Source organism: Aythya ferina (genome assembly GCF_964211825.1).
Source record: "Aythya ferina genome assembly, chromosome: 11".
NCBI classification, from domain to species: domain Eukaryota; kingdom Metazoa; phylum Chordata; class Aves; order Anseriformes; family Anatidae; genus Aythya; species Aythya ferina.
The window spans coordinates 18044723-18071106 of NC_140307.1; the positions used below are offsets into that span (position 1 = coordinate 18044723).

General features: G+C 37.6%; 1 protein-coding gene and 1 long non-coding RNA gene across 13 annotated transcripts in view; one reads left to right on the plus strand and one right to left on the minus strand.

Moving 5' to 3' along the window:
• The window catches only part of CGNL1 (cingulin like 1), a 68397-nt gene extending 54523 nt beyond the window's left edge, over positions 1 to 13874 (minus strand). For 2 of the 8 annotated variants that reach the window (XM_084532337.1, XM_084532336.1), the window contains exon 1: positions 13069 to 13872. In XM_084532337.1, the coding sequence (XP_084388463.1) occupies positions 13069 to 13247 (179 nt within the window). In that variant the 5' untranslated portion in view covers positions 13248 to 13872. Of the gene's footprint in view, positions 1 to 237; positions 352 to 561; positions 673 to 1270; positions 1366 to 3082; positions 3167 to 13068 lie in introns of those variants that run through there. The other 6 variants (XM_084532340.1, XM_084532339.1, XM_084532341.1 and 3 more) reach the window with 5 other exon arrangements.
• The window catches only part of LOC311442767, a 37476-nt gene continuing 11600 nt past the window's right edge, over positions 509 to 26384 (plus strand). For 4 of the 5 annotated variants that reach the window (XR_014696834.1, XR_014696835.1, XR_014696836.1 and 1 more), the window contains exons 1-3: positions 509 to 647; positions 7932 to 8001; positions 13172 to 13281. This is a non-coding gene — a long non-coding RNA (uncharacterized lncRNA). Of the gene's footprint in view, positions 648 to 743; positions 982 to 7931; positions 8002 to 13171; positions 13282 to 26384 lie in introns of those variants that run through there. The other variant, XR_014696838.1, reaches the window with a different exon arrangement.

Below are 26384 nucleotides of genomic sequence, written 5' to 3' on the forward strand. Positions count from 1 at the left end.
TCCCCCGAGGAATGCGGGCGGCCCCCGGCCCCCCTCAGCGCCCCCTCAGCCCACCTGAGGGCAGGGCTCCCGCTGCCCCCCCGCTGCCTCACGGCCGGGCAGGGCTCGGCGCCCTCGGCCTGCGGGGGGCGGCGGCGGAGCCCCCACGCGGTGCCGGCCCCGTGAGGAGATCCCTGAGGAGATCCGCGCGGCCGCCGCCCCCCTCCCCGAACTCCCCGGGCCGCCGCCTCTCCTCACCCGTCCCGAGGCGCTGCCCTCCGCGCGGGATCCCCGGCAGCTCCGTGCCGCGCTCGCCGCCCGCCCGCCCCCTCGGCGGGGGAGGGGGCCGGGGCCGGGGCCGGGCCGGGCGGAGCCCCGCGGGGGCGCTCCCTCAGGTGAGCGAGGGGCGGCCTCGGGCGCGCGCGGCTGTTTCCCGCCCACGGGCGGCCGTTGGGCTCCCTGAGGGGAGCGCGGGCCTGCCTCAGGCCGGAGCCGCCCGCAGCGCACCGCACCTACGGATTGCGCAGGGCGGAAAACAAAACAGAAAAACAAACAAACAGAACCACGCGCGGCTGCTCCTACTTCGTTCAGGCTGCGGGGAACGGTGCCGGGACGAAAAGGAGCGGCTGGGGCAGTCCGCTGCAGCTGCAGCCCAGCGCCGGGCCCAGGTACCGCCTGCTGGGGCCGCTCTCCCCCCGCAGCGGGAGGAGCTGAGGCGGCTCCGGGCAGGGCCGGGCGGGTGGAGGTGAGAGGGAAGGGCCGAGGGGCCGGGCCGGAGCAGGCAGCGAGAACACGGGCACCGCCACCTCGGGGCACGCCGAGGCTGCCTTGTTTTGGGTGATTTTCACGATGTCTTCGGTGAGACTGGAAATAGCCCAGAAAGGTCTGCGCAGATTTCCAGAACATTCTACACATGGAGCAAGAAGCGAAGCGCTGCCTCGCTGTGGTGTGTCCCCCTTCGCCCGGGTGTGAAGGAAGGCTCAGTGCTAAGGACCCGAGTTTGTAAGTGTTGTTCAAAAAAAACTAACAAACAAGAAAACCTCAAGTGACCATAAGCAACTCACAAGTTGGGCCTCGGTTAGTATTTTACACTATCAGAAATTTGCTCTCAAGATTTGAACCCCCTAAACCAAGCAGCATTGACAGGAGAAAAAAAAAAAAAAAAAGTTATAGCAAATGTACAGGGAAAGAAAAATAAAATAGGTCTATGTCAAGAATAGAGAAATACAGGGCAGCGAATGCAAAAAAAAAAAAAAAAAAATTCAGTATTTAAGTCATGAAAACCACTTACAGACTTATTCTGCTGGAGGAGCATGGATAGGCATGTGTCTTTCAAATGCAGCTGTACAGATGAGTGCTCTTCGCATTTACACCACAGCTGCTCTGCTGTTACATATATGTCAAAAAAAAAAAAAAAAGCCTAGTTAGCAAATGCCTACAATGCAAACTTCAAGGAATCGCATGGATTTGTGGTAGAGGATGCCCCTGTCTTAGGATGTGTAAAGAGAAGAGGTTTAATGAGAAAAGTGACTACTCGCAATACAACATTAATAAAGGCATTTCTGGGGCACCTGATGCAGTTTTAGGTTCTGTACTGGAAAAAAAAAAAAAAAAAGCTAAAGTTCACACAAATCTACAACACATTAAAAAACAAGTGCACTTTGAGAAGGTAAAAAAATGCATTCTAATATTCTAAGTCTGTATTTGTACCTGCAAGAACAGCAAAATTAGATAAAGCAAAAATAAGTTGATAAAGAAGTAGCAATATGACAGCAGTAGCTTGTAATAAAATACTATACTGATGGTTGATCAGTAGACAGAACTATCAACTGTGGTAATGGGAAAAATTCTAAACAATTTTCTAAAGAACTAACTAATGAGGCGTTTGCAGACATTTAAATGTTTTCCTTTGCTAAGAGGATGGAAGTATTAGGGTGACAGGGTCTATATAGACTGCTGTTGTGGAAAAATGCATCTATACATAATGTGCTAAATTCATTCTCCTTCAAACTGCTTGTTGAAAGGAAAGCCATAGTTGTACTATTTCAGATTTTTCTGCTCATGATGTATTAAGTTGATCTGACAAAATGCATATGAGCCAGAACTTGTTGCCACCTTGTTTTGTTTTGTTTTGTTTTGTGTTTTTTAATGTATTTTGGCACTTGCTTTTCATATATATTTTTTCACATAACCAGAGCCCATTACTAATACTGGAGCTTTTTAAGTAAAAGGTTTATATAGTTTGCTTAGCTCCTTTCACTGCTGTTTTCAAAATGTACACAAGGTTTACCTTCCAACCCCCCTCTAATTGGTAAAACTGAGAATCAAAGAATGGGAAAGAAACAAAAGTAATTAAACCGTTTTCCTCAGAGTTACATGAACTACGTGGCAGATGTCAGTCAGCTGAGCTCACAGATCCGCGTACCTATGTCTGTATTTTATTAGAATTAAAGTGTGAAGAAATAGGCTGACAGTTTGTTCAGTGTCTTACTATAGTTTTGTAATGTGTGACGGAACTGTATAGGCAAGAAAATGCTTCAGTAAAGAGGTGCGTACACCTATAATTTTCAGGTTATTGTTAGAAGTTAATTAAAACAGGTGCTAATCAACAGTGTTATACAATAACACATTTCCATTGCACTGAGAAGCAAACCAGAAAACAGCATAAAATATTATTTTCTAGCTAAAACAACCAAGTTATGATGACTAATAGCCATTATTATGGAGTCTATAATAATTTTTTTTTTTCCATGATACATTACATATCAGCTAGCAGCTCAGGAGGCAATGCAGTTGCTATGTGGAATGCTCAGTATGAAAGTGCTTACGAAATTATCCTTCTGTTCTGCATTTCTGAGTTTCATGGAAGTTGTTTCATGTTACATATTTTGTATTTTAAAAAGTCAAAGATGGGACCAGCACAACTGCTAAAACTCCCATTTAGACTGTGAGCACCCCAGACTGAAAAAGAGAGCTTTCACTGGATTTTAACTCAAAATTCTATCCTAAACTTTATATGCCCTTGCGGAAAGATTAATCTGAACTTTTAAATGTCCATGAAAACTATAGTTTCAGTCAAACGTTTTGCCAAGCAGTTACTTACAGATCTTTGGCATACTCCAAACATGAGTTATAGGGCCACTTGGTGTAGTAATGCTGCAAAAGCATTATGACTTTGTTCAGTAAGAGCTATAGTCCAGCTGGAATGCTGCAAAAAGACAAGATTGTCTGGTGAGGTAAGAATTTTTTGAAGGAATGCATACAAATACAGTAATCAGGTAAAATTGCACCAAAGGTGGAGTTAGGTCATACACAGAATACCATCTCAGTGCAGGCTACCATTTCCTTTCCCACCCTCAGCCACTTACTTTTTTCTTCCTCTCCTTTAAATAAAGGCTTTGGTCCTTGTTTACAAAAATGGCTCAACACTATGATTAATGTCTCTCAGTACAGGCAGTGTATTATCAAGCAGTTGTGAAATACAATACAAAATGGAGTATGCAGCTAAAGCAAAAACAAACAGTAATGCTGTAGCAGCTTGTGCTGTAGATTAATTCCAGCTGCTAGCTACTCCAGCACACCTCGGGTATTGTATAGCACTCACTAAATTCAGCTCTCCTCTCTACAGTCAGACTGTATTTAAGTTTGGTTTTACAGGGCCATGCTTGGTTCCAAGTAATATGCACCTCTCTCTCTTACCATTAGACTACACATTGAACTGAACTATGACTTTTTGTTAGCCTTCTGATTTCCTCAGGAAAGGATCTGATTCAATAACCACAGTATATAAGTACTTTGAAGCAACGTTTCTGGCTTATCTTTTACAATATGTATTACAATTTTCTCATCATAAAAGTCTAGATGTCTGTTGCTTAAGAAGTAACAAAATTATCCCTGCTATTAAGTGTATTCAATATTAAATAGATATTTTCACCTGTTCCTTGTTTCAAGAAACAGTCGTCAAAATTCAGTCTTCTTTCTAATCCCTAACATTACTTTCACTGACTTAATATTTTATCTCAAGCAGAATGTTTGCAGAGTTGATTTTAAAATTATATCTATATTTATTCTCAACCGTGTATACAAATCTAAGGCACTTTTGCATGAAATGAGCATGCGACAGTATTCTTTTATAAAAACTAGACCACTTTGGTTAGCACAGAACACCGAGGAACAGCTGTATTTAAAATATTAAATTTACCCTGGTATAAATTTAATTCCAGAGGAGAATTTGGGTTGTTTGAAGAAATTTAATTTTACACTTTTACCAGATGGTTTTTAATGTATGATCTCTGCTTCCTGATGATTAAAGAGAGGCCATTCTTCTTTTCCCACCTTTCTTATTTTTCCCCCTCTTTCCTTGGTGGTGAGTTTATTATTATTATTATTATTATTATTGTTGTTGTTGTTGTTTTCCCTGTCTTTTACATGTGTCGTTTCCTATTTTGCTCTAAGCAGCTGTCAGGGTACTACTGATGCAACCCAGACCACTGGGTTCCCTCTGCCTCTAACCCAGGCACGTGATGTGGAGAGGTGTGCAACAGTATTCTAAAAAAGCCTGAATAATCCCAGCCATTATGGCAGCTATACAAAAACATGTGTATATTGCAGGACTTTCTTAAGAGGAGAGTAAAACGTGGCAAATAAGATGTCTGAAATTATAGATGAAATTGTAGAACAGGAGATTAATGTTTTCAGATGTTTTCAGAGGGGAAAATGCAAGTTTTTAATTTATGTTAGTTAATCCCTGGTGAGGAAAAAGTTAGGAAGTAAAGATTTAACCTGTAACTTGTCATCTATAGAATTTTATTTCATTTTAGTTAGTTGAAGTCCATGAATACTCTTCCTACTGTACACAAGACTGTACAATCGTTAACCTTATGCACCTAAACATAGTATCTCACTCTTGATTTCTAAGGGTGCAAGGTCAGTGGAAGGTGAAAAGAAAACAGTTAACTTTAACAGCTGTTGACAGGAAAACACAACACGAAGTTTGATCCTGTGATAGTTTCAATTCTAATTACTAGACTATATGTTAATTTTTACATTAAATGAATAACCAGTATTGATATGAAGTTCAGCTGAAGTTTTTCAACACCTCTATATCTAGCCATCATGAGGCTTTCTGAACTTCCATTCTTCTTTGACTGCTTTTGGCTATTTGTACCTTTCTTCCCTTATACCTTAAAGATGGGTGGGTGGACCCACTAGCCTCATTCAAGCAATCCTAGTAAAGACAAAAGACTTTTTTTTTTTCTAAGAAAAGCCTGTAGAAATCCTAGATACTACAAAGCGCATGTACATTAAAGTTCCAGAAACCACTGTAACTGTTACCTGCTCTCCTGTTGTGTACAGAGCCCTGTTTGGACAAGGTCAGCCTTCCTGCAGTCAGCTGTGCCCATGCTACAGAAACTTTTTTTTTAAGCAGGTAGCATAGATGGGGTTTCCATTTTGCACAAATATGCAAAGTTAATAATTTAATAGCATTATCAGTGTCTTTATATGAAGAAAGTTTAAATGCAGCATTGTTTCAGTCATTGCAATCATAAATATTGGTTACTTCATCATTGAATTAGCTAATGCTAATTGAATGGCTACAATACTCTTTATGGGTGTAGCTCTCAAAAACTATTGGTCTTATCTGCTTTATAATAATGCCCTCAGTATTAGGACATCTTACTTGGCATTCCTGAGCTCCAAGCAGATACACATCCATACCTCAAAATGGTTTTCAACTTAAGTAGACAGAAGATTTAATAACAAAAAAAAAAAAAAGAAAACAGAATGTACTATGTTGAAGTAAAAATGTATCATAGCAAGACAATGCAAAGACTTTCTGAGGAATTTAACAGTTTTGTCCATAAAACAAAAAATAATACTCATGTGCCTAATGTTGAGAAAATATAATCATTTAAAGTTTAGTCTAACATAAATATTTTCAAAATTAAGGTCTATATTCTTAAGTCTGGCATCCAAATATTACATTCTGGAGAATGAACATACTCTGTGTTTCTCAGAAATACAAGTTTCTAATTGTATTTTTATCTTTATTTAAGTAACTTTATTTTGTTTGCAATTTATATAGAAGATTATTTTGTTTTAGGGTGTGCAGGCATTTAAAAACATAACTAGCATATCAAGGAAATTAGAATATAAATTAAAAATTACTACTGTCATATTTTAAAACGTACTGTAGCTATAGGAGTATGAAGTTAAATTTACATAATATATGTATATGAATTAGTCCTGTAAGTCACATGAGGATTTGCGTCATATTCAGCTATCTTAAAGATGTGATCTGCCTTTGATAAGAGCTAGGACCAATATCCAGACAAGACTCTCAATTTCCACTGAAATTAAATTATTTCAATAGAGAGGTAAAACGTTAACTATATTCTTTAGATTCAAGTAACTTTTGGAACGGAGAGAAAATTACCTATACTCCATGTAAAAATATGTTGCTAAAATCATTCACTCCCCCCCCACTCCCATAGGCATTCATTAATATTTTAATTACTTCTTTTTGTTCCCCGACTTCTGGACAAAAATAAGGAAATATTTTCAAGCCTATGGAAGTCTATGGAAGCATCTGACTCAAAACCTTTTGACCTAACTATTTTGGTATGTCGGCAAGAATACTTTTATGATGTTGTGCAATAGCACCACCTGGTGGGTGTAATCGTTTTAACCATTCTGTTCCTTCGACAAACATCTTATTTAGGGGAAAAATTTAGGGGAAATTTTAAGGGGAAATTTAGGGGAAAAGATAAAAACATCTTATTTAGGGGAGAAAAAAAAAAAAAAGACCAAAAAAAAGCATTATTTTTAATATTCTTAAGATTATTATTTTTTTTAGTCTCTAGCTACTCCTTTTAATCAGGTGAAGGAAGACAATATAGGCAGTTTTATTAATCAATATTTCAGAGGAGATACAACATTTCAGAGATGCCCAATATAAGAAATATTAAGGATCAACTCACAAGGATATTGGTCCTCCTATTTTAGAGGTTACACATCATTCCTGATTCTCATGCAGTATCTTAACTACCACTGCACTGAAGATGAGAAAATATCAGCATCTTTGTAAATTTAGGCAAAACCAGGAAGACATACTAATAAATATAGGTCTCAGAGGATTGGAATTTTCAACCTTTATAGGTTTTTCTTGTCAGGTCTTATGCAGAAGACTGCTCAAGCATGTACTTAAAATTCCTTCTTCAGTCCCACTCATTTCAATATGACATGAACAGTTATTCCAACTTTAACATGGAAAAATACTGGAAGCCCCTTGCTTTTTTCTTTTTTTTCAAGAAAAAATAAAACGAGGTAATGACATACAATTTTTATTTTTATTTTTTTACTCACTTGGACAGTGAAAGCCATAGCAGAATAAAGTCTACTGTCTCCTAACTGAAAACAATATATTCTGTATATATTTGAAAAATTAATAAGCAACAGATGAAAGATTTTATCTATTAAAAAAAAAAAGAGTTACACTGCAATAACAACAAATAATACCACCATAGTGTCAGATTCACCATGTTCAGAGCTGCTGGAAGGGTTTGCGTGAAATTGAAAGGTTGCTGAAGGGTAGTATATAAAAATCTTAGAGACACACTAGCCTCCCTCTCCTCAATTTGTACTTCCAGGAAGGACTTGTAATGTGCTTTATGAGAATTGTTAACCAAACCTACAAATAAAGCAAGACATAAGTATTTGTACAGTAGAATGTACATTTGTATAAGCATTTTATGGATATTTTTTTTTTTCAGTTTTGATTGTGATCTGAAATAATTACCTATTTTGTACAACTCTTACAAAAAGTATTCTGTGAACTAAAACCAGGAAAAAGCAAATGACCAGACTCAGGGAAATTAATTCTTCTTGGCCTTGACTGTGGTTTATTCCTTGCCTTCTTTTGAAACAAATACCAACCTGTGTTTCCATTTCAGATCCCACAATCATCCATCGTCTAGAGAAGAACTTTACAGCCTAATTGTGAGTCAGCCCAGAACATTTAAGGTATCCTCAAATCCAGAGGCTTCAGTGATGAAGTAGAATCTATCTTTGACACTCATGCAAAGTCTGCTTGTCTTTACCGGGGCTTCAAACACTCATAAAGATCTGTTCATAAAGATACGACGCTATGCTGAGAAACTGAACCGATACTCCAGTTTTCAGTTAATACTGTCTACTGTTGGCATAAGTTTGTCTGGTTAAATAGCATTTTGTGACTGTAGAGGGTGCTCTTAAAGTACTAGTGATGGTAGTAATATACTGCAATCAGTTTCTCTTTCTGCAAAGTTTATCAATGGTAGGATGTTTACATTTAGCAAAGAAAATTGTTACACAGCTAGTCTTATTTTGTATGTAGGCAAGAGTCACTGTCCACATCTGTATCCAAATACATCCCTGGAATTTTTTCTGGAGTTAGTTTATTTTTGCAAGTATGTTTTTGCCAAACAATGATAGTATCTTCTGAGAAAACTATTGATGCTGTCTTAAACAAGTTGAAAGAAATACTAAATAGAGTGTATTTTTAGTTGCAAGGCCATTCAAACCTGGATAAGAACTTAAAGTTCTAAAGAAGTCATTTAAATATTCACAAAACTTCTTTAGTTAAGTGAAGTTGATGCTCCCACATTGTGCTATCTGGAATTCTGTTGGGAAGAATTTCACTTTATTTTATTTTACTTTGGTTGGTGGATTTACTTCGTAGTTTGTTTGATTGTTCCACCATTCTTCCAAGATATGTTTTTTATATCCCTTTAACTAATTTACCAGGGAAAAGTATCCTAGATGCAACAGACTAAATTAAAGTTTGTCCTGCTGTTTTTTTCTTCGACCTTTTATATATATATATATACACACACAAGTATACATTTACATTTTAATACAGAATTCTAAGTTCCGCTTATTACAGCCAATGAACTACTTAATTCAATACGCTTGAGAAATGTTACCTCTTTACAGAGGGGGTAGAGCCTGCAAACACGTAAAGATAAGAATTTGACTTCAATAATAAGAATTGCATTAAGCTAGCTTTAGAGTTAAGTTAATCTTTCTGAGGTCTGGACCTTTTCTGTGAGACCATGACTAGGTTGCAAGCTTCTGCCAGCACTGCCCTGTCAGTCATGTAGGTGATGCGGTGTGATCTTTGCCATGACTGTTTCAAAAAAAAAAAAAAAAAAAAAAAAAGGACTATACTGTTAACATACACTTAGAACAGCTAAACTACTCTTTCTGTTGTATAGGCAATTATGCTTGGAGGAGATGAAACATATGCTGCAGAAATACAGCGTTCCTAATCTATTTTTTTCCTAATTACTTCCCTTCTTATATTGGATTTGTATATCTATCCTGAGAAGGTACTTTTAGATATGGCCTTAGCTAATTAAACTTTTACAGGTGGTCACTCATTTGAGACCATGTCAGCAGAAGATATTTGTTATAGTTACAGTGTCACAAAGGCTTTTACTCTTTGCATTTTTTTTATTTTATTAAAAAAAAAAAAAAAAAAAAAAAAAAAGGCTCTACTATAAGCTCTGTTTAGAGCACACAAGTCAGTGCAGCTTGTTTTGTCTAGGGAATCCCTCTAAGCTTTTTTGAATAACTTCAGCAGCATCTACTTTAGGGAGACTTTGCCAAGATTACTACATTAGGAAACCTTTCAAATGCAAACCAAGCCTAACAAATGTTTGCTGGCTTCTAATGAGATCTTGGCCTGTTGCAATCCAGTTTCCACATCAAATTCATCGCTCTATCAACTTGTGTATTAGGGCATGTCCCTTAACATGTTTGTGTATTACATCATAGAAATGGGACTTTAGGACTGTGACTGCAGGCTTGCCATGTGAATAGTCAAGTGAAATTCTGTCTTTGTGACAGCTGGCAATATTAACTACCCCATATATCAGGTAAGTCTCCTCTATAGAGGAAATGACAGTGTCTGAGGTCCTGTGTTGGAAAATACTCCTAATACAAGTCATGCAAATGCAACTGCAGGGAACACAAAGATGGACTGAAGACAGGGAGTTTGTCTTACATGGCTTACCTTCCTTAGGATTTAGTACTAATTTGAAGAAACAGATGTCTAGGCTTCCCCCAGCTTTGATGAGTGTACTATTAAGATAAATAGTCATGCTTTGTTCTCGTTCCATTGAAGTATTTCTAATGGGCAATGTTTTCACTTCTGTGGGAGTATCTAGAAGGGTATCACCTAAACATCCCATATACTGGGTTTCTCAAAACAGGAAGTTAGAAATGCAAATCTAGTGCCCTCAAGTAAGAGACAAGACTTGAACGAGACTTATTCTAATCACTGAGCTACTAGATAAAATATTTGTGAGAAAAGGTTGGCATGCATTTCTAATTGTAGGAGAGTTCAGAAATATATTTTGGAGATTTTCACATCTCTACAACTCACATTAAAGGACTTGAATGTCAGAAACATATGGAACTCAAGACCCATCACCCTTTCTTCAGTCTGTAAGAATGGCCAGTCTGGGTATAACCTATCAGTTCTGGTCATTTCTGTGGTAGGCCCTCTGTCACCCAGTGCGGAAAGAGGTGATGCCATTTAACTGTGGAGTAAAGCATTACGATACCAAAGTCTCTCCTTACTTAACCTGTAGCCACTCACAAAAGTTACCCAACTATCTAAATTGAACTTACCTTTACTGGTTCCTTTTTTTTAAAATAGTCTACAATTTTAGAAAAACGTAAGAGCTCAGACAAAGATCTCGCATTGTACAGTACTTACATATTTTAAGCAGTGAAAGCTGTAAATGATGCATATGTTGGAATGATAATAAGACAAATGGAACCTTTCACTGGGAGAATGCAAACCAGAAGACAGATAGCTTGTTTTGCTTTGGGCAAGGCATGAAGGCAAACATTTAAAATGGAGAAACTCCTCTTTCCTTCTGTGGCCCCTCTGAGCCATTACATTAATTACTTGGAACTATTTACCTACTTCCCTTCATCTAGGCCCCAGGTGTAGACACTCTGGATACTGAAAATGAGTTTCACTCTTTTCACTAGGATGAAAAAAAGAGTATGTGGAAGCACTCTCATCTTTTCCTTTCTGAAATCCATGAATGTGAGGTCATATGGCATCCTAACATATATATCTTATACTTGCTTGTTGTTTTTTTTTTTTTTTAAACAACCCATAATAAAATATAAGAGTGGTAGGGGGGTCAGTGATGTTTCTCTTTCAGAGTACAATGAAAATATTTGTTTAGTGTTGTTGAAATAGCAGGGGCAGCTGGCAGTGTCTTCACATTTGTGTGTCTTCTAACACTTCACTAAAGAAATATCCCTAACCTTTGTAGAAAGACAAATATCTACTTTTGCAAATTTCCTAACCTGTACTTTTCATGCAGTGCCTCTGAGAGTTTTCTCTTGTGATCAGAACGTTAGCCTGTCTTTAAAACATGTCCTTAAATTACAACCAGACAGATCCAGGCATACAGTTTTACATATGGGAAGCCAGAGCATTAAAGGAGGCATTATTTATTTAGAAAATAAACAATCAATCACATTAGAAAATTAAAAAAAAAAAAAAAAAAAAAAGTCATCGCAGCAGAGGTTCAAAACCTTAATTTCTAAATTAGCAAAGAGATCTAAGATTCTTTTTGGTAAGCTGTCTCAAAGCTCTTGCTCAGAGTTCCCCTTCCATCTTCTCTCAAGGAGGAAAAAAAGTGAATTACACCTCTTCTTGTGCTCTTACGGAGAGGTTTTTCTACTATTGATTGTTTTGGAACACAAACAACAGACTGTGGGACACGGACTGTATACATATCTTTAGATAATGAATAACAGAATCCGTGGCTATTTGCACAAAGTGTATTCAACTTCTCCCTTACCAATAAAGAATATCAGTCAATCCCAGGGTAGGCTAGGTCATCTAGGGGTGGCTACTGGGGCTGGCTCCCTCCTGTCACAGCTGTCTGGCAGTGGGCCCACCCTCAGGAACAGCCAGCTGGCTGTGCTGTGTGTTTCAGTTTCCTCCAAGTTTTCATATGCACTTGTAAAGCTGTTGAGCTTATTTTTCCTGATCAGCTTATTTGTTGTCAATCCAGAGAGTTTTCCCATTGCCGTGACTGCTGCTGATGCAGTCACTTTGCACTTAGAGTTTTCTCCATGGCTTCTCTACTCTGTCATTTCTGCTGGTCTGCACTGGCTCTTCAGAAAGATCAGATCTGTTTTGTAGATTTTGTTAGGTTTCAGGTCAGTTTAGCACTTCTCTGTTCTGATCTTATCACTTGCCCAGATGCACAAGTTTCTCTTCTCAATCTGCTATCTTCATTAGAGCAACAAATGGCCTCTAGCAGACTGAGACTTTGAGAAAAAAGAAACCTTCCTTCACTTTCTCTTGTATTCCAATAGCATACCTGCCAAACTATATAAACTGTTACAGGGTAACCCTTCATTTAGAAGATATTCTTAGAGCACAGACACCTGCATTCATCATTAATGATATATACAAAACTTCATTTTAGTCAGACATATAAAACTTCTATGTAGAACTGTGACCAATAGCAAAAAAAAAATAAAATTAACTTATTCCACATTAATCTTCTGGTGTCAAAAGAAAGGTGTAAGTAGCATCTGTCACAAAGCAAAACTTAGAATTCCAAAAACATAGATCCACACATTCAAAGGTTTTCAGAAGCAGTATTAGGAGTACCTCACTATAAAGAGTGAGTAATCTCAGAATAAAGAGATGACTTCCCAGACATTTGTCTTCCCTCAAATTAAAAATACAATGCATGACTAGAGTACATAAAGACTTTCTTTATATTCCCAACTAATAATCAACATTTTTTCCTCAAGAGAAAGATATTTGGCAAATACAAGAAGATATTGTAATTAATTTAGTTATTTTGCTATATTTTAATCTCACTAGATTAATATACTGTTGCATTTAGTTACCCAGATGAGTGAAAGAGATATCTTGTAAAACTTTATTTTTTTATCCAATCCTTTTTTACTATATGCTGTCTTCTTTTTCAGTAGGACAGTGCTAATATATTTATAATGATATTCATTGCTTTATGCAACCTCATGATCTTAGTTACTTACAGTCTCAGCTCAGTAGCACCAGGTTTCACACATCTGTCGCGTGAAAGTCTCTCCATCTTGTCTTTAATCACTCTTAACTTCTGGACTTTTTCTGTGATTGCAGTATCCTTACTGAGATGGGAGTTTGAATGAGGAAAAACGGTCCATTTCCAGGGGAGATGAATTGAAGACCCTGTCATGTGTCACTGGTGGCATCTCTGTGCTGGGTTACTGGTAAGTGCAGAAGAGATCATTACTCCAGCTTCAACCACTCTTCTCAGATTAAAACAATGGTAGTCACAGGGATAGCAAAAGACATTCAGCTGTTTGAACAGCTGTTTCTGTTCACTTCTGAAGAAAGGCAGTCAAATCAGGTGCAGTCATGCCTGCTGGCTAGGTTGGTATAACAACCACTTAGTCATATAAACCATGGCCATCATCACATCTTCGCGTTGCAGACTTCATTGTAAAGGCACTAACAAATTTCATTCAAGTGCTATTCAAATCTGTACCAGTTAATAGAGTCATCTCATTCAGTGTGAATTATTTGGTATTGAGCTAGACTCAAATTCATCTTCTTTAACAGCACACAGTGATTTATTTATGCCCTATGACTAAGTTTTTCAGAACCTTCTTAAATCTTGTTGCAGCTTGTCAGGAGCGTCTTCCATGGGTGTAGTCCATGTTAACATACTAAAATTTGCTGGCAGGTAAATTTATTATGACTGAAGTCAAGCTGGCATCTGAGCTTGTGTCTAACTCAGGATGTGCAGGATTACTTAGACACTTGAAGCTACTAGTACTATTCCTGCATAAGCAACTTCTTGAAATGGGGCCTCATCACCTGTAAGGATGAACAGCTGCTGAGCTGGAAAAAAGTAAACAAATCCTCTGGTATGGAAATCTGTTTTACATTCCCTACTTAATGTGTAATACTCAACTAATTCTGCCTATACTGCGTGCACACATTCTGATTCTAATTCCCGTTAAATGATGTCCTGAAGTGTCGAAGTGGAGAAGTCTATAAAGTTCTGAAAAAGATAATTATTTTAAAATATGTTTTCCTTGAAAGTGATTACATTAAGCATGAAATCTGTGTTATTCTTCCTCTTTCTGATTTTTGCTACAAATGGAATTAGGCGGATTGTAAAGAATGTTACTGAATTCTTCTGTGTGTTAAAAAAGGAAGTTGGAATTTTTGAGGGATGTGAAGTGTTATCACTGTCACAATATTGGGGGAGAGGGAGGCTAAAGAGCTGAGACATGCTTTCCAATAAATACAGTGCTCTTCAGGCACAAAGACTTGGGAAGGAAACAATTCTTTCTAATTAGGAAAGTAATTTTAAGCAGAAAAAGATGTAAAAGCTTAAGGACTGTTCTTGTCAGAGAGAGATGTTTCTGAGAAGAATTAGGGCAATGGAGGATTATTGTTTTGTTAAGCCTTTGATTGAGATCTCAGACTTTCATCAGTTCTGTAACAATACAGGCAAGAGATCTAAGGCTCAAACACATCTCCAGAAAGGAGATCTTGGAAAAAGAAAATAGAAATAAACCCAGACTTGGATTTGGCTGGTGGGTATTTATAACTCACAGCTGAGAGCCAAGGGGAAGTTTTTCCATGATCACCCCATTATTTAAAAAAAATGGTCAGGAAGAAATTTTGCTTTTGTTTCCCCCAAACAAAACAAAACAAAACAAAAACTCTTAGTTATTTGAAAAATTCCAAACCAGAACATAAAAGATCCTTTAGAGGAAAACTCTGGAGTTGTCATTTAAAGGCCACTCTGACTATAATCAAGATTAGAGCTTTTAATGAAGGCAAAGCTCATTTATCTTATCAGATCCTAACATAATGGTCTAGCATGTGATATTATTCTATATAAGTTACATAACACTTTTTGTTTAAGCACACGCTTTTCCTTCAGTAGCATGAACAACATTTTTAACCTGTTCAAATCCTTAAGAAATGTAAACAGATTTGAAGAGGAAAAATGGTTATTTATTAACAAAAGTGAAAAAAAACAAATATACAAAAACAACCATGTCACAGAAAGTTGTTGTTAAGATGAAAGCAAGACAGGAAACTAATAAAGAGGATCAGAGAACCTAGAAATAAATGTTGACAGACTTGTGCATGGGCAGTTTAAAATCACATACTATTAAGCATTAGCTTTTTGATTAAGTGTTTGCACACAAGATTGCTTTTCCCTAGTAAATGCTAGAGATTATCCACAACTCATTTGTGTTTGCAGGTTTTCTGTGAGTATGTGTGGGTACATCTTACCATTTATCAGCCACCATGCACAGAGGTCACAAGTCCCCTGCCTCATTAAAAGACAGTGAGCCAATTGAAAAACAACTCCGTTCTCCCTTGGGGCATCTGAACATATGGTGCAGGAGTAGTATGGTTAATTTTGAAACAGTCAGATCTGGGAAGAGGCTAAACAGTTGGACAAAAAGTGGGTAATGTAACTAGATACTCAGAGAGATAACTCTTGTCAGCCAATTTTCCTGTTTTGTCAACAGAATTGGTAGGCTACAGCTTCAAGCTTCTCAGGGTGTCTTATGAACTGAGAAGTAAAGACAGTAAGTTACAGTGCTAAAAGCTATAGTGGAACAATAAAAACAGAAATGTGACCCTGCTCCCATGTGGAAATGTCGCAGAGCTTCATAAAATCAACAGCAACTGAATATACAGTGCTGGCATACAAAGACGCAGAACATGATGTAGGAGCATTGTAGCATCAGCATGTTTGTTACTGTCAGAAAACACAGTGACAGAAGAGAAATTTGTTGATTGACTCCTTACAGATCTGCCACGTTAAATGTTAATAAATTGCACAATGCAGGCTTTTAACATTTGCCATTCCACAACTTACAGACATTGACTGAGTAGGAAGGGTGCTGGCTGGTATAATGTTTTTTGCAATGACATGAAAATATGTTGCCAATTCCTGTTATTCAGATTACTTTTTTCTAGGTTCTAGGACCTTTTTTTTTTTTTTTTTTTTACATGCAAATATTCAAAAAAAAGTTAAACATCTTGCTGCCCTATTAATCCTTCTTTTATGCTAGGAAGCTGCTGTTGTGTCATGAACACGTTTTGTCCATGAGAATGTCTTTGAGCTATCATTCTGTATATCCTTTTCCAAGCTAAGGAACTGCAATACTTTCATCCAGCTTTAAAAATAAAATAGTCACTAAAACTTTTATACTCGAATGCAGACCTTAAGGATTTTGTTTAGAATGGTCCTCTAGGGAACACAGTGAAAACAATATCTCTTGAGACAACAATGGAGAAGCTTTCATCAGCACTGAGAATGCAGCTATTCATTGCTTCTGCAGCCAAATAAATGCTCTCTGGTTGGAAGTGCCTTATATTCAATCAAAAAAAAAATTTTTTTTTTTTGATTCTTCCCCTCCCCACCATGTCATGGTGATGAATATTTAATTGATTCTGTTTAACTGAAAGACAAAAAAGTTAGCCAACACAGAATACAACTTCAAATAAAAGGATACTTTAGTATGAGACTGTGTCACGATGCAGTAATGTAAATAATGTTGTAGAATGGAGAGCAGCACTTTTCAGTCTGTTTAATACTACAAATTCAAACTTTTCCATGAAGAAAAGGTCAAAACAAAATGTTAAAGAGTACACCTTAAAACTAACTTCTGTGTCAGATATATAAACTCATTACTTTTTATTACATTCTTAACTAACAAGCTGGAATGAGGTTTCAGAAAACTCTTCTTACAATATTTGCACCATGAAAGCATAATATCCAAAACGAAAGTATTTCTGCTACTGGAGAAGGGTGAGGGGAGGCAATGGACAGAGGAGACATTGGAATGGAATAAACTAAACATCTTTTTCTCCACCTTCACGAGCTGCACAGAGTGCTGAAAGGGAAAGAGAGCCACATACAGTTCCTTCCTTCCACAACACAACAAGAAGGAGAGTGCCTGACTTTGTTGTCCAGCTCCAGAAATAGATGTGTTTTCAACTTCTATGCACAAAGGTATGAGTGCATATACAGATGTAGCCGTATGTATTTGTACTCCACTTATTTCCACATGCTCATACTCAATGGTGAAAGCCTACCTGTAACTTTGTCAGTCACCCGTAGCCTGCAAGCAGTTCAAACACAGCTTCAGAGCCAGAGTTACGCTTTGTCATGAGGAGAACAGCAGTGATAATGCACGGATAGACTAAATCCCTGAGAAAGGGCAACATAGCTAGGAGTATTAAGCCTGGCATCACTGGATTGTACTGATCAAGTTGTGTGCCGGCATAGAGAAGACACCTGGAAGCCATTTCCTGCTTGTGAACTGATCTCCCTCCCCCTTCCTCTCAAATATAAGTACATGCAATGTGGCTTTTGGCCACAGTGAATTTTTTGGATTTGTAGTGTCAGGAAGGTTTGCTTTAAAGGCACAAACCCAGCCCTTTCCTTAAATATAAAACTTCAAAAGACCATTATTTTTTTTCTTTTGATGCTTTTTTTTTTTTCTTCCCCTCAGTCTCTTTTTGACTTCAGATTTTTCCAACTGAAAGTCTTTACAATTTCATCTTGGAACTAGCAAATGAACTTTAACAGAGTAAAGACTGCTTAGGTACTGACCTGAGCTTTCACACTGCCAATCCCAGAGCCACTGATTGTTGCTTTCTAGCTATACCTCACTAACACATAACAGGTTAAGGCTTTACCCCTACTCCCCCTTCTTTCTCAAATACTTGAAGTTTCCTTGGCTGTGCAAAGTAAGCACATATTTTGTCCATGAGAATGTTTTTGAGCAGTATCTCTTCTGTCAGTTAGGTTTCTCTTGTGCATTGTAATTCTTGCCAGGAGACATCTCCTACTTTTTTTTTCTCCCTTCCTCCACTGGAAACATTTCATTTGCCAGAATGATCTTTCTGTTTTAGCTATTGGGTAAGGTTTTGCCCACCTGAAATCACCAGGAGCCACCGAATTCAAAGATGCCAAAATTTTTACCTCCTGTCTTTTAAAACACTTTTCTATTAAACTGCTGCACTTAGAAAAAAAAATAATAGCAGAGATGGAGCGCTTGTGTATTTCTGACGCAAGTTTATAACCACCAAATTATTTATTTGTCTTTTTGCTAAAAAGAATTTCAGGTTTCATAACTGAAGGCTAGCTAGAAATTCTTGAAAACAAATATTAAAGAGAAAGCCAAATTTTTGGAGGCCAGTAAAAATGGTTTTGTAAGATCTTATACAAATTTTAACTCTTAAATATTCTTCAAGATTTTGAAAAATTACATTTCCTTAAAGATGTCTTTTAAACGTACAATTCATCAATATCATTACATGATCATCCTATTGCAGCAGTTATTTTAATAATTGCTTTTCATCCCTTTACTGGTGAACCATACCTGCAAAGTCTGAATCCAGGCTTAGCCTTCAAGTCTTTCTGGGGAAGGTTGGACCTCACAGGAAAGTCACACTCTCACTCTTCAGAAGCATTAACGGTAACATAAAGCACAGTGAGGGATAGTACCTGCATAAGAAGCCAAACATGACACTAGCCAGCACAGCAGAACCCTCACCAGGTAGGGCCCTGTCCCACAGCAACAGAGCAGGGAAGGTTCAGGAGTAGCAGCAAGGGCTAATCAGAAATCCAGATACCAAACACACCTATAGCATAGCTCAAGCAGGAACTGAAAGCCAAAGACTGAGCTTAAATGAAGCCCCTGAGGCCATGGGTGAGGTGGAAGCCCCAGGTGAGTCTGGTCAAGGCCATCATGTCCTATTAGTGCTCTCAGGGCCCTGACATAAGTCAGTGGAACATCCAATCTCATATTTTCATATGCAAGCAAAAAAAGGGAAGAATTATGATTGTGGTTTGACCTGTGCTGCATTTTCTGACCTCTGAGTGCCTGATTTCTCAACCATGACATTACAGTAATGCTATGTCTACCCATAGTTTATATAAACACAGAGTATGTTAAACAACTGACTTATGATGTGATACTTTTGTTCCCACTGAATTCTAGACCATCTGTGTACTAAAGAATTTCTGGACTTGGAAAGCAGGTCTGATCTCTTCAGTTCCTTCACTAAATAGTTGCAGATATTCCTGGAGTATTCTTCTGTATGTTCTTTGACATTTATATTTCATTCTTTTTTCTTCACTGCAATTAAGCATCTGATGGACTTGGACTTGAAAAGTGTTTGTCCATCTTAAACTTTCAAAAATCTCTACTTACATATTTTTCAACTTATGAAAATTAATGCACACTTTTTTTCCAAAGACTGAAGAGTTGCTACAGCAAAGTTTCAGGTCACCTGATTTCTGAGGAACAGTTTGGTCTATGTTTATTGATAAGCAATGTTTTCTTTTTCATCTTTTCCAAACTGAAGAAATACATATTGCTATCTCATATTCTGGGACACAGAACAGGATATCAGCAGCACTACAACATGAAATTAAAACAGGTGCTGTATGTACCTCCTGGAACAACTCTTTTTCACTTGGTAAAGCGTCCGGTCAGTGAACTGTATCCCCCCACTTTACAGGTAACAAAATGTATGATTCTCCTGTTGGCAGACAGAACATTTGAAGCACTACCAATTTACACAAAGTTCTCTTTAAGTAAATATGGGCAGAAAGAGGCCATTTCAGTGCCTCACAGGAAGGGATTTGGTCCCAGCAGACTGTTTTGTCACTGACTGGAGCATAGTCAATGTCTTCCCTTGGTCTAGCTATTTCCAGAACTGACACTTTGTTTTGATTTTTATAAGGTAGAACGAATTAAAACAGCAGGTGCATAGCAACACCTTTTTAGAATGAGAAGTGTTTGATACTGGTAAATGTGTTTACCCAAGAGTAACATTGCTGATCTTTGGCTTTCCTCTCAGCCTGTACAATAAGTATATGATACAAAATAATTAACCCCCTAGCTTCTGATTAAAGAATTGCAAAAAGCGTGTATAAAATAAGAACACAAAAATCACAAGTCAGAGAAGTTATGGGAGACCATCAGGAAAAGAGGACTCAGTGTGGTCACTTGAATAATATCACTTTACTCTGCATTTCTTAATAGTAATGCCATCAACCTTGGAATAACTGGACATGGCCTGATAATAGAAAGGTGTATCTGAAAGGAAAGAAAAACTACAAAGAACATACACAACATTAAATTGAAAGAAAAGTGTGGACACAGACACAAGCAAAATGCAATTCACATCCAGTGGAAAATTGAGGGTTCATTGAATGCAAGGGTTAATGAAGGGATTATGAGAATGAACTCCAGGCGCTTCAGTGGATTCAATTCCCCTAGTTTGTTGGGACAACAAAAAAGCTGCATATCTTTGTCTCCTGCAATTGCTTTGTTCATTACCCTCTTAAATCCCCAAAACAAACAGCAAACAACCCAAGTCCTCCTGACACCAGACATAGTCTTGCTATTATGAAGGTTCCACTTGTAAAAAACGCTCTTGTCTATTTCTGTGCTTTTTAACATTTTATCCTCTTACTAGGTTGAAGGTCAACAGAGCTCACAAAGAAAATATTGCAATTTGTTTCGCTAGCAAACAAGTAGTTTGCCAGAGACATGCTGCGTCAGACTGCAATAGTGCAGGCTTTATGTTTAACAAAAGTCTGATTTAGAATTCTGAAAAGGCATCTCAAGGCCTGTTGGAAATGTGTACCCTTTGAACCCACTTTAAGCACCCAGAACATCATCTACAGGGCCTTTGCTGCTTAGCGATTACAATTTACTTTTTGTATTTCTTAACATTTGTATTCCTATACATTATATCATATAAATATTCCTATACATTTTCGCTATACATTTGCTGCTAGAACAGGTTCAATGCATTTGTTTCTCTTTCAGCTACTGGGGCAAACCGTTACATTCCAATTTTTTCTCATATGTTACCAAGTAGAACAAATCCTTTTGCATTCCTCTCCACAACTCCAGCAGTTCTTTTGCTTACCTCAGGCCTGCTGTGTAATTCTATTCCCAGTTATTCACCAGTCTTTCCATCTTCATCCAGCTGCATCTTCAACTGAGGGAAAGAAAAGAATTTGGGTTATCACCTGATGCCTGGTAAGCTCCTCCCCAGCTTTTCCTCATTCTACTTTTTTTTGGTATGGTACCAGAAATGCAGCCACCCTCCTGTAACATCTACCAGCCATTTCAGATATTCGTAGTCAAGTTCCTGATTTATTCATCAGTTTGTTTCAGGGAATCATTTTTGCATATTTAAAGATCCTCCCACAGAACCATTACAATCAGACAAGCAAAAGCAGACTGACAGTCATAACATGGAGTGGAACACGAGGAAGAACTTGGTGTAGGTCCTAGTCACTGAGACTTCCTTCCAGAGACTGAGTCCAACATGGGAAGTTGGTCTGTCTAGGTTGGTTCCAGTAGCGCAGATTCTTGTGTATAGTGGCAAGACTGCAAGGGGCAAGCTGTCAAACTAGTGTCTCGGGCAAGTGTCTCAGGTCCTTTCTGACGGAGAGATTGTCTGGATTTTGTCAGATCTCTGTTAGTGGCCATACCTGCCACCAAATCAAAAAACAAGTTCAATAAAGGAAGGAATGATTTAATGTCTAGGAATGGAGCAGGAAAGAGCATTAACTGGGCTTGACAAAGCATAATTCTAGCACAGGAAGAACATGTAGAAGTAATTTTGTTATTATCTTCAGTTAACCAACACATAATATAAATTCTCTGCATCACTGAATTTTCCAGTCTCTTCATGGCTGCTCTACCTGAACAGTATTTCATGTCTCTCATTCTGAATGATCAGACTCCACACTTTTTGATGGAAAACACCAGAGCTTAAAGAGAAATCCAACCCACATGACAGAAAGAGAAGGATTTCTAGAAGCTGTTTATTAAATACTATTTTTAAATAGTATTTTTTTAAATAGTAGTTGATCTCAGATATTAATGTCTTGATCTTGTTTCAGCTCTGTCCAAGCTGTTAATAGGCTGCATTCTGCAGAAGTGTCTCTTAATCTAGTAAATTCAGATGCATTGCGTATATGTTTTACAGGGGCAAACCTATGTATTTGAAGTCAGTGAGCTTAAACTGTGCAGCATAATTAGAGGAATGAGCCTCAGGTTGCTTTGTCAAAACATTCTTTAATTGCTGGATTTTAGGATTATTGGATTAGAAGATTAAATGGGATGCCTGGAAATCTTAATTTGGAGCATCAAGTAAAGTAAGGCTTCTCATGAATGAGCACAATGTCTCTATAAACCTCAGTTTAAATCAGCTGCTGTAGTAGTTGTTCAAAGATGTTTTCATGCTAGGACAATGGGATACTATATTTTCTTTGTTCCTTCATTTTCTCTCTCTCTTTTCTTTTTTTTTTTTTTTTTTTTTTTTTTTTACACAATTTTTAATTTTAAAGAACTTGTACTTTCTCCCTGAGAATCAATTACCAACTTTTGTGTAGCCATGGGTGCTACAGTCACTCTGGGCATGGTCTGTGAATCACTAAGCTTCCTTGTCCATATGTTATTAAAGGAATCCTGATACCAACCAGACATTCACCTTTCAGTGGATGTTAATCACTTAATTACATTGCGATCAGTAAGCACAGATATGATTTTTATGGCATTCTTTCATTTACAAGACAATCCTTCATCAGAGCATTCCACATTGGTTAAACAATATTTTGGGGTCTCAAAGATGGGGACCTACAGGCTTCCCCCCTTTTTTTTTTATGTCAGTGCAGGAGTGGATTCACTAGCAAGTGCAGTCTCCACAAATGGAACACAGAAAGTTGCTTTATCATTCTAGTTTATCTCACTTTCAGGGGAGACACAGCACTTCACTCCTTAAAGTGTCTGTCGTAAAGCTTTCTACAGCTGCTTGTGCTCTCCCTGCTTGGTCCAACATTGTGCATACTGCAGCTGTAACGATGAAGAACACAAGCAAGAGTGTGTATATATGTTTGTGTTTAAGCAGAAAAGTAACGTCACAGTGATGTGTAGATTATCATCAAGGAAGGAAACTTTGGGCTCTGGTCCAAATCCTTCTTAAGAAAAATGCTATGAAGTTGGTCATGTCAACATTGAACACATATACCTGGTGAGTTTTGCTGAGAGTTCTGAACCTATAGTTTTAGAGTCCAGATGTTTCAACTGGGACAGTTAATGCACTAGCTATGTTGATCTTTCTTGAAGTGATTTCATAATTCTTAGAAAGATGACTTCAAATGAAAGAATTTCAGAAGTTATACTGTCACCAAGTTTTGCAAAGTAAACAGGAGTTTAGTTCACAAGCAATATGGAGGCAGCTGTGCTAGCCATATTCCCAAGCCATTAACAGAAAGCCATCAGCACTTCGAAGTACCATGTTCCTCTATCACTTAGTATTTGCATTCAAAATAAAAGCCAAAAAACTAAAGGTATCCCAATGATGTAGATAATGACTGTCTGAACAGTAGGATCGGTATGATAAATCATATTCTTATTTTCTGGAGTAAAAGAAAAAAATACTCTGATGCAATTTTGGTATCTTTTAAAATCAACTGGTATTTTTGTCACTGATTTTCACAAGGCCGGAATTTTGCCTTTTGGGTCTGACAGTCCTGTCAGGATTTAACTGAATTAACAGAATTGTATGTAGTGATAGCATCATATTTTCAAACTGACATTGTAGGAATAAAAAAAGATAACAGTTTATCACTTCCTTCTTTGGTGACAGATCTCTATCAAAAAGAAGCATTCTCACTAAATGCCCCAGTATTATTCCCAAAGAGCATAATACCAACCGCATGTGTTCTGGGGGGCAGTAGAACCACTGCTAACTTCATGTCAATTGATCCTTCCTGAGTACCACTGGCTCTAGAAAGCCAGTTGCCTTTTTTGGCTTTTTTTTCCCCTTAAAAGACATAGAAGGCATAGTTCTGAAGATTTTTCTTTTTTTTAGGCTTTTTAGGCTTTATTGCTATGACAATTCCTATGTTTCTGTGTCAATAACTCCATTCCAGAAGAATCAAATTTAAAAATGGATTCTTATAATGTAGCACCAAACACACCACAACATGATCTTCCTTCTTTCTCATGCATGTTAACTGTAAAAAGTTTCTTTGTCCAGAATGTGGCTCTGATTACATTTCTCTATCCAAAAATAAACACGGTGCAAAAAAGAAAGATACAGGCAGGGGAGGAAAGCCTGTTAGTGGGCCACCCTCAGGAAAACCTCACAAGATCTACTGTCTGTCTCTGCAAGCCATGGAAGAGCTGAGGAAGTGATCCCAGCTTGGTGGTCTTATTTTTAATTAAAACAAATGAGGCTCTTTCAGCTGCTGCAGATAAATATTTGATGAAAAGAGACAGGGACAGATGTCAAAAACTGCAGTAAATAAAGAGTAAGACCAGAAAAGCAAATGTTACAACAGCATTTTATATACGAAACAAAGCATGTTTACAAATTTCTGTCAAATATCTTTCCATCCAAGGCCTAATTTTACGAAGATCATTTTAAAAGCAGGAAAACTAATTGTTTGTAATCACTTCGCTGACATAGAATGAAAATACAAACACATGTATCTAAAGAAAAATTTAAAAGTCACATTGTTGATCGGTGATTCAGGTCAGTAGCAGCTAGGTGAATCGGTATAATCCAAACAATGAAAATGCAAACTCTAGAGTTAGGAATGAATGAAGATCAGAAATAATCTATTTGACTTTTTTATGTGGTTAAGAAGAAAAAGTAAAAAAGTTGATTGCAGTGCAAAAGAATATATAAGGAGATACTACAGAAGTATTCGGTCTAACAGTAGGCACAGGTGAAGACAGAGCAACATCCAGTAACATAAAACAAAAAAAAAAATAAGTTCAGATGAGAAACAAATTTTAAACACTGAGGAAAAGTAACCTCAGATTGTAGTGGGCTTTCCATAATTCAATGTAGTACCTTGACCCATACCCTTGACTTCTAATAACTATGTATTGGTTGCACTGAGAGGTATGGAGCCCTGTAACAACTGTGCAAGGTGCTTTGTAGCTTGTATGGTCATTAACAATAAATGACCATAATAGCTCCTTTGGCCCACAGCATTTGTGAATAGGTAGTGTTCAGGATAACATGGTTTCTCAAGTCTCTTGAAGTTTTCTGAAATGGACACAAAACACCTAATCCATGAGTGATGCAAAATACCTGCCCATTTCCTTATTGCAAATTTCAGACAAAATCAGACATCAAGTCTCAAGTGCAAAACAATTTTAATTTGGATTCACAGTGACATATCAGATTTATGGTATTATGCTCCTTAGAATGTATAAAAATTACAGATTCATGGATGTCTGCTTTCTTATTTTTTTACCGTAAATCTTATATACTGAAGATCCCGCACGATTGACTGGCATGTCGTGAAGGGTGTAGGGCTCCTGAATTGTCCAAGTGGGGCAGTATCTCAAACTGAGCTACCTGATGTTTAGAAATCGAAACCAAATGACCTAATTTATTCCACTCAAAAGCTTTGTGAAATGCTAAAAGAGAGGGGGGCAGTCAGGTCCCCCATTAGACTGTCTGAGAGATCTTCTTCGTATCAGCCTAATGTTTAGGTCTCCAGTGATTTAAAAAAATTGAGATTTTGCATTTACTTTAACAGAGATAGGACTGGGCGCTTTAACAGAAATATACTGCCCAAATGTTGAATCTGTGTTCAATTACATATTTTATTATAAATCCAAAATATTTTGGCAGTGAAGAGACTCATTCATCAAGGTATCACTCTGGTTGCCAGAATTACCAAATTACTTTTTCTGATTATAACATGTTAAAAATACAAGATAACATGGCAAGCAATTTAATCAGATGAATAAAAGTTTAAGATAATCTGACCTGTTACAAAGACACCTCATTACAACAATAATAAAATTTTCTCACCTTCATTTGAGGACGTGCCATGCTCATTTCTATTTGTTAAAGTAAATAGAAATAAAGGCCTCCAAATGTAGATAGGCAAGGCTAGGCTAGGCAGAAAGAAACAAAGTAAATACAACTTCTCCCTTCTGTTTTCAGCCAGTAGGAAGTACCTGTGATTGTGACAAACCCCATACCACTCCACTTCCTGATTTTTAACAGTATAAACATAGCTTCTTCTTGGCTGTATAATCTGAGGAGTTCCTTTTTCCCTTCTGGCTTTTGGAATGATGAGGGAAGATGCCTGTGTGCAACATACTGCAGAGTTTTTAAAGGATAAAATTCTTCATTCAGTACGCTTGCAATACCACCTTCATATACTGCAGCTACACCTTATTCGTATACACCCTGCAGGCTGGCAGGGTCTCCTCTTTTACTGCCCTCCCCAAAACAGCAGCTGCCTTCTGACTCTGCCTTA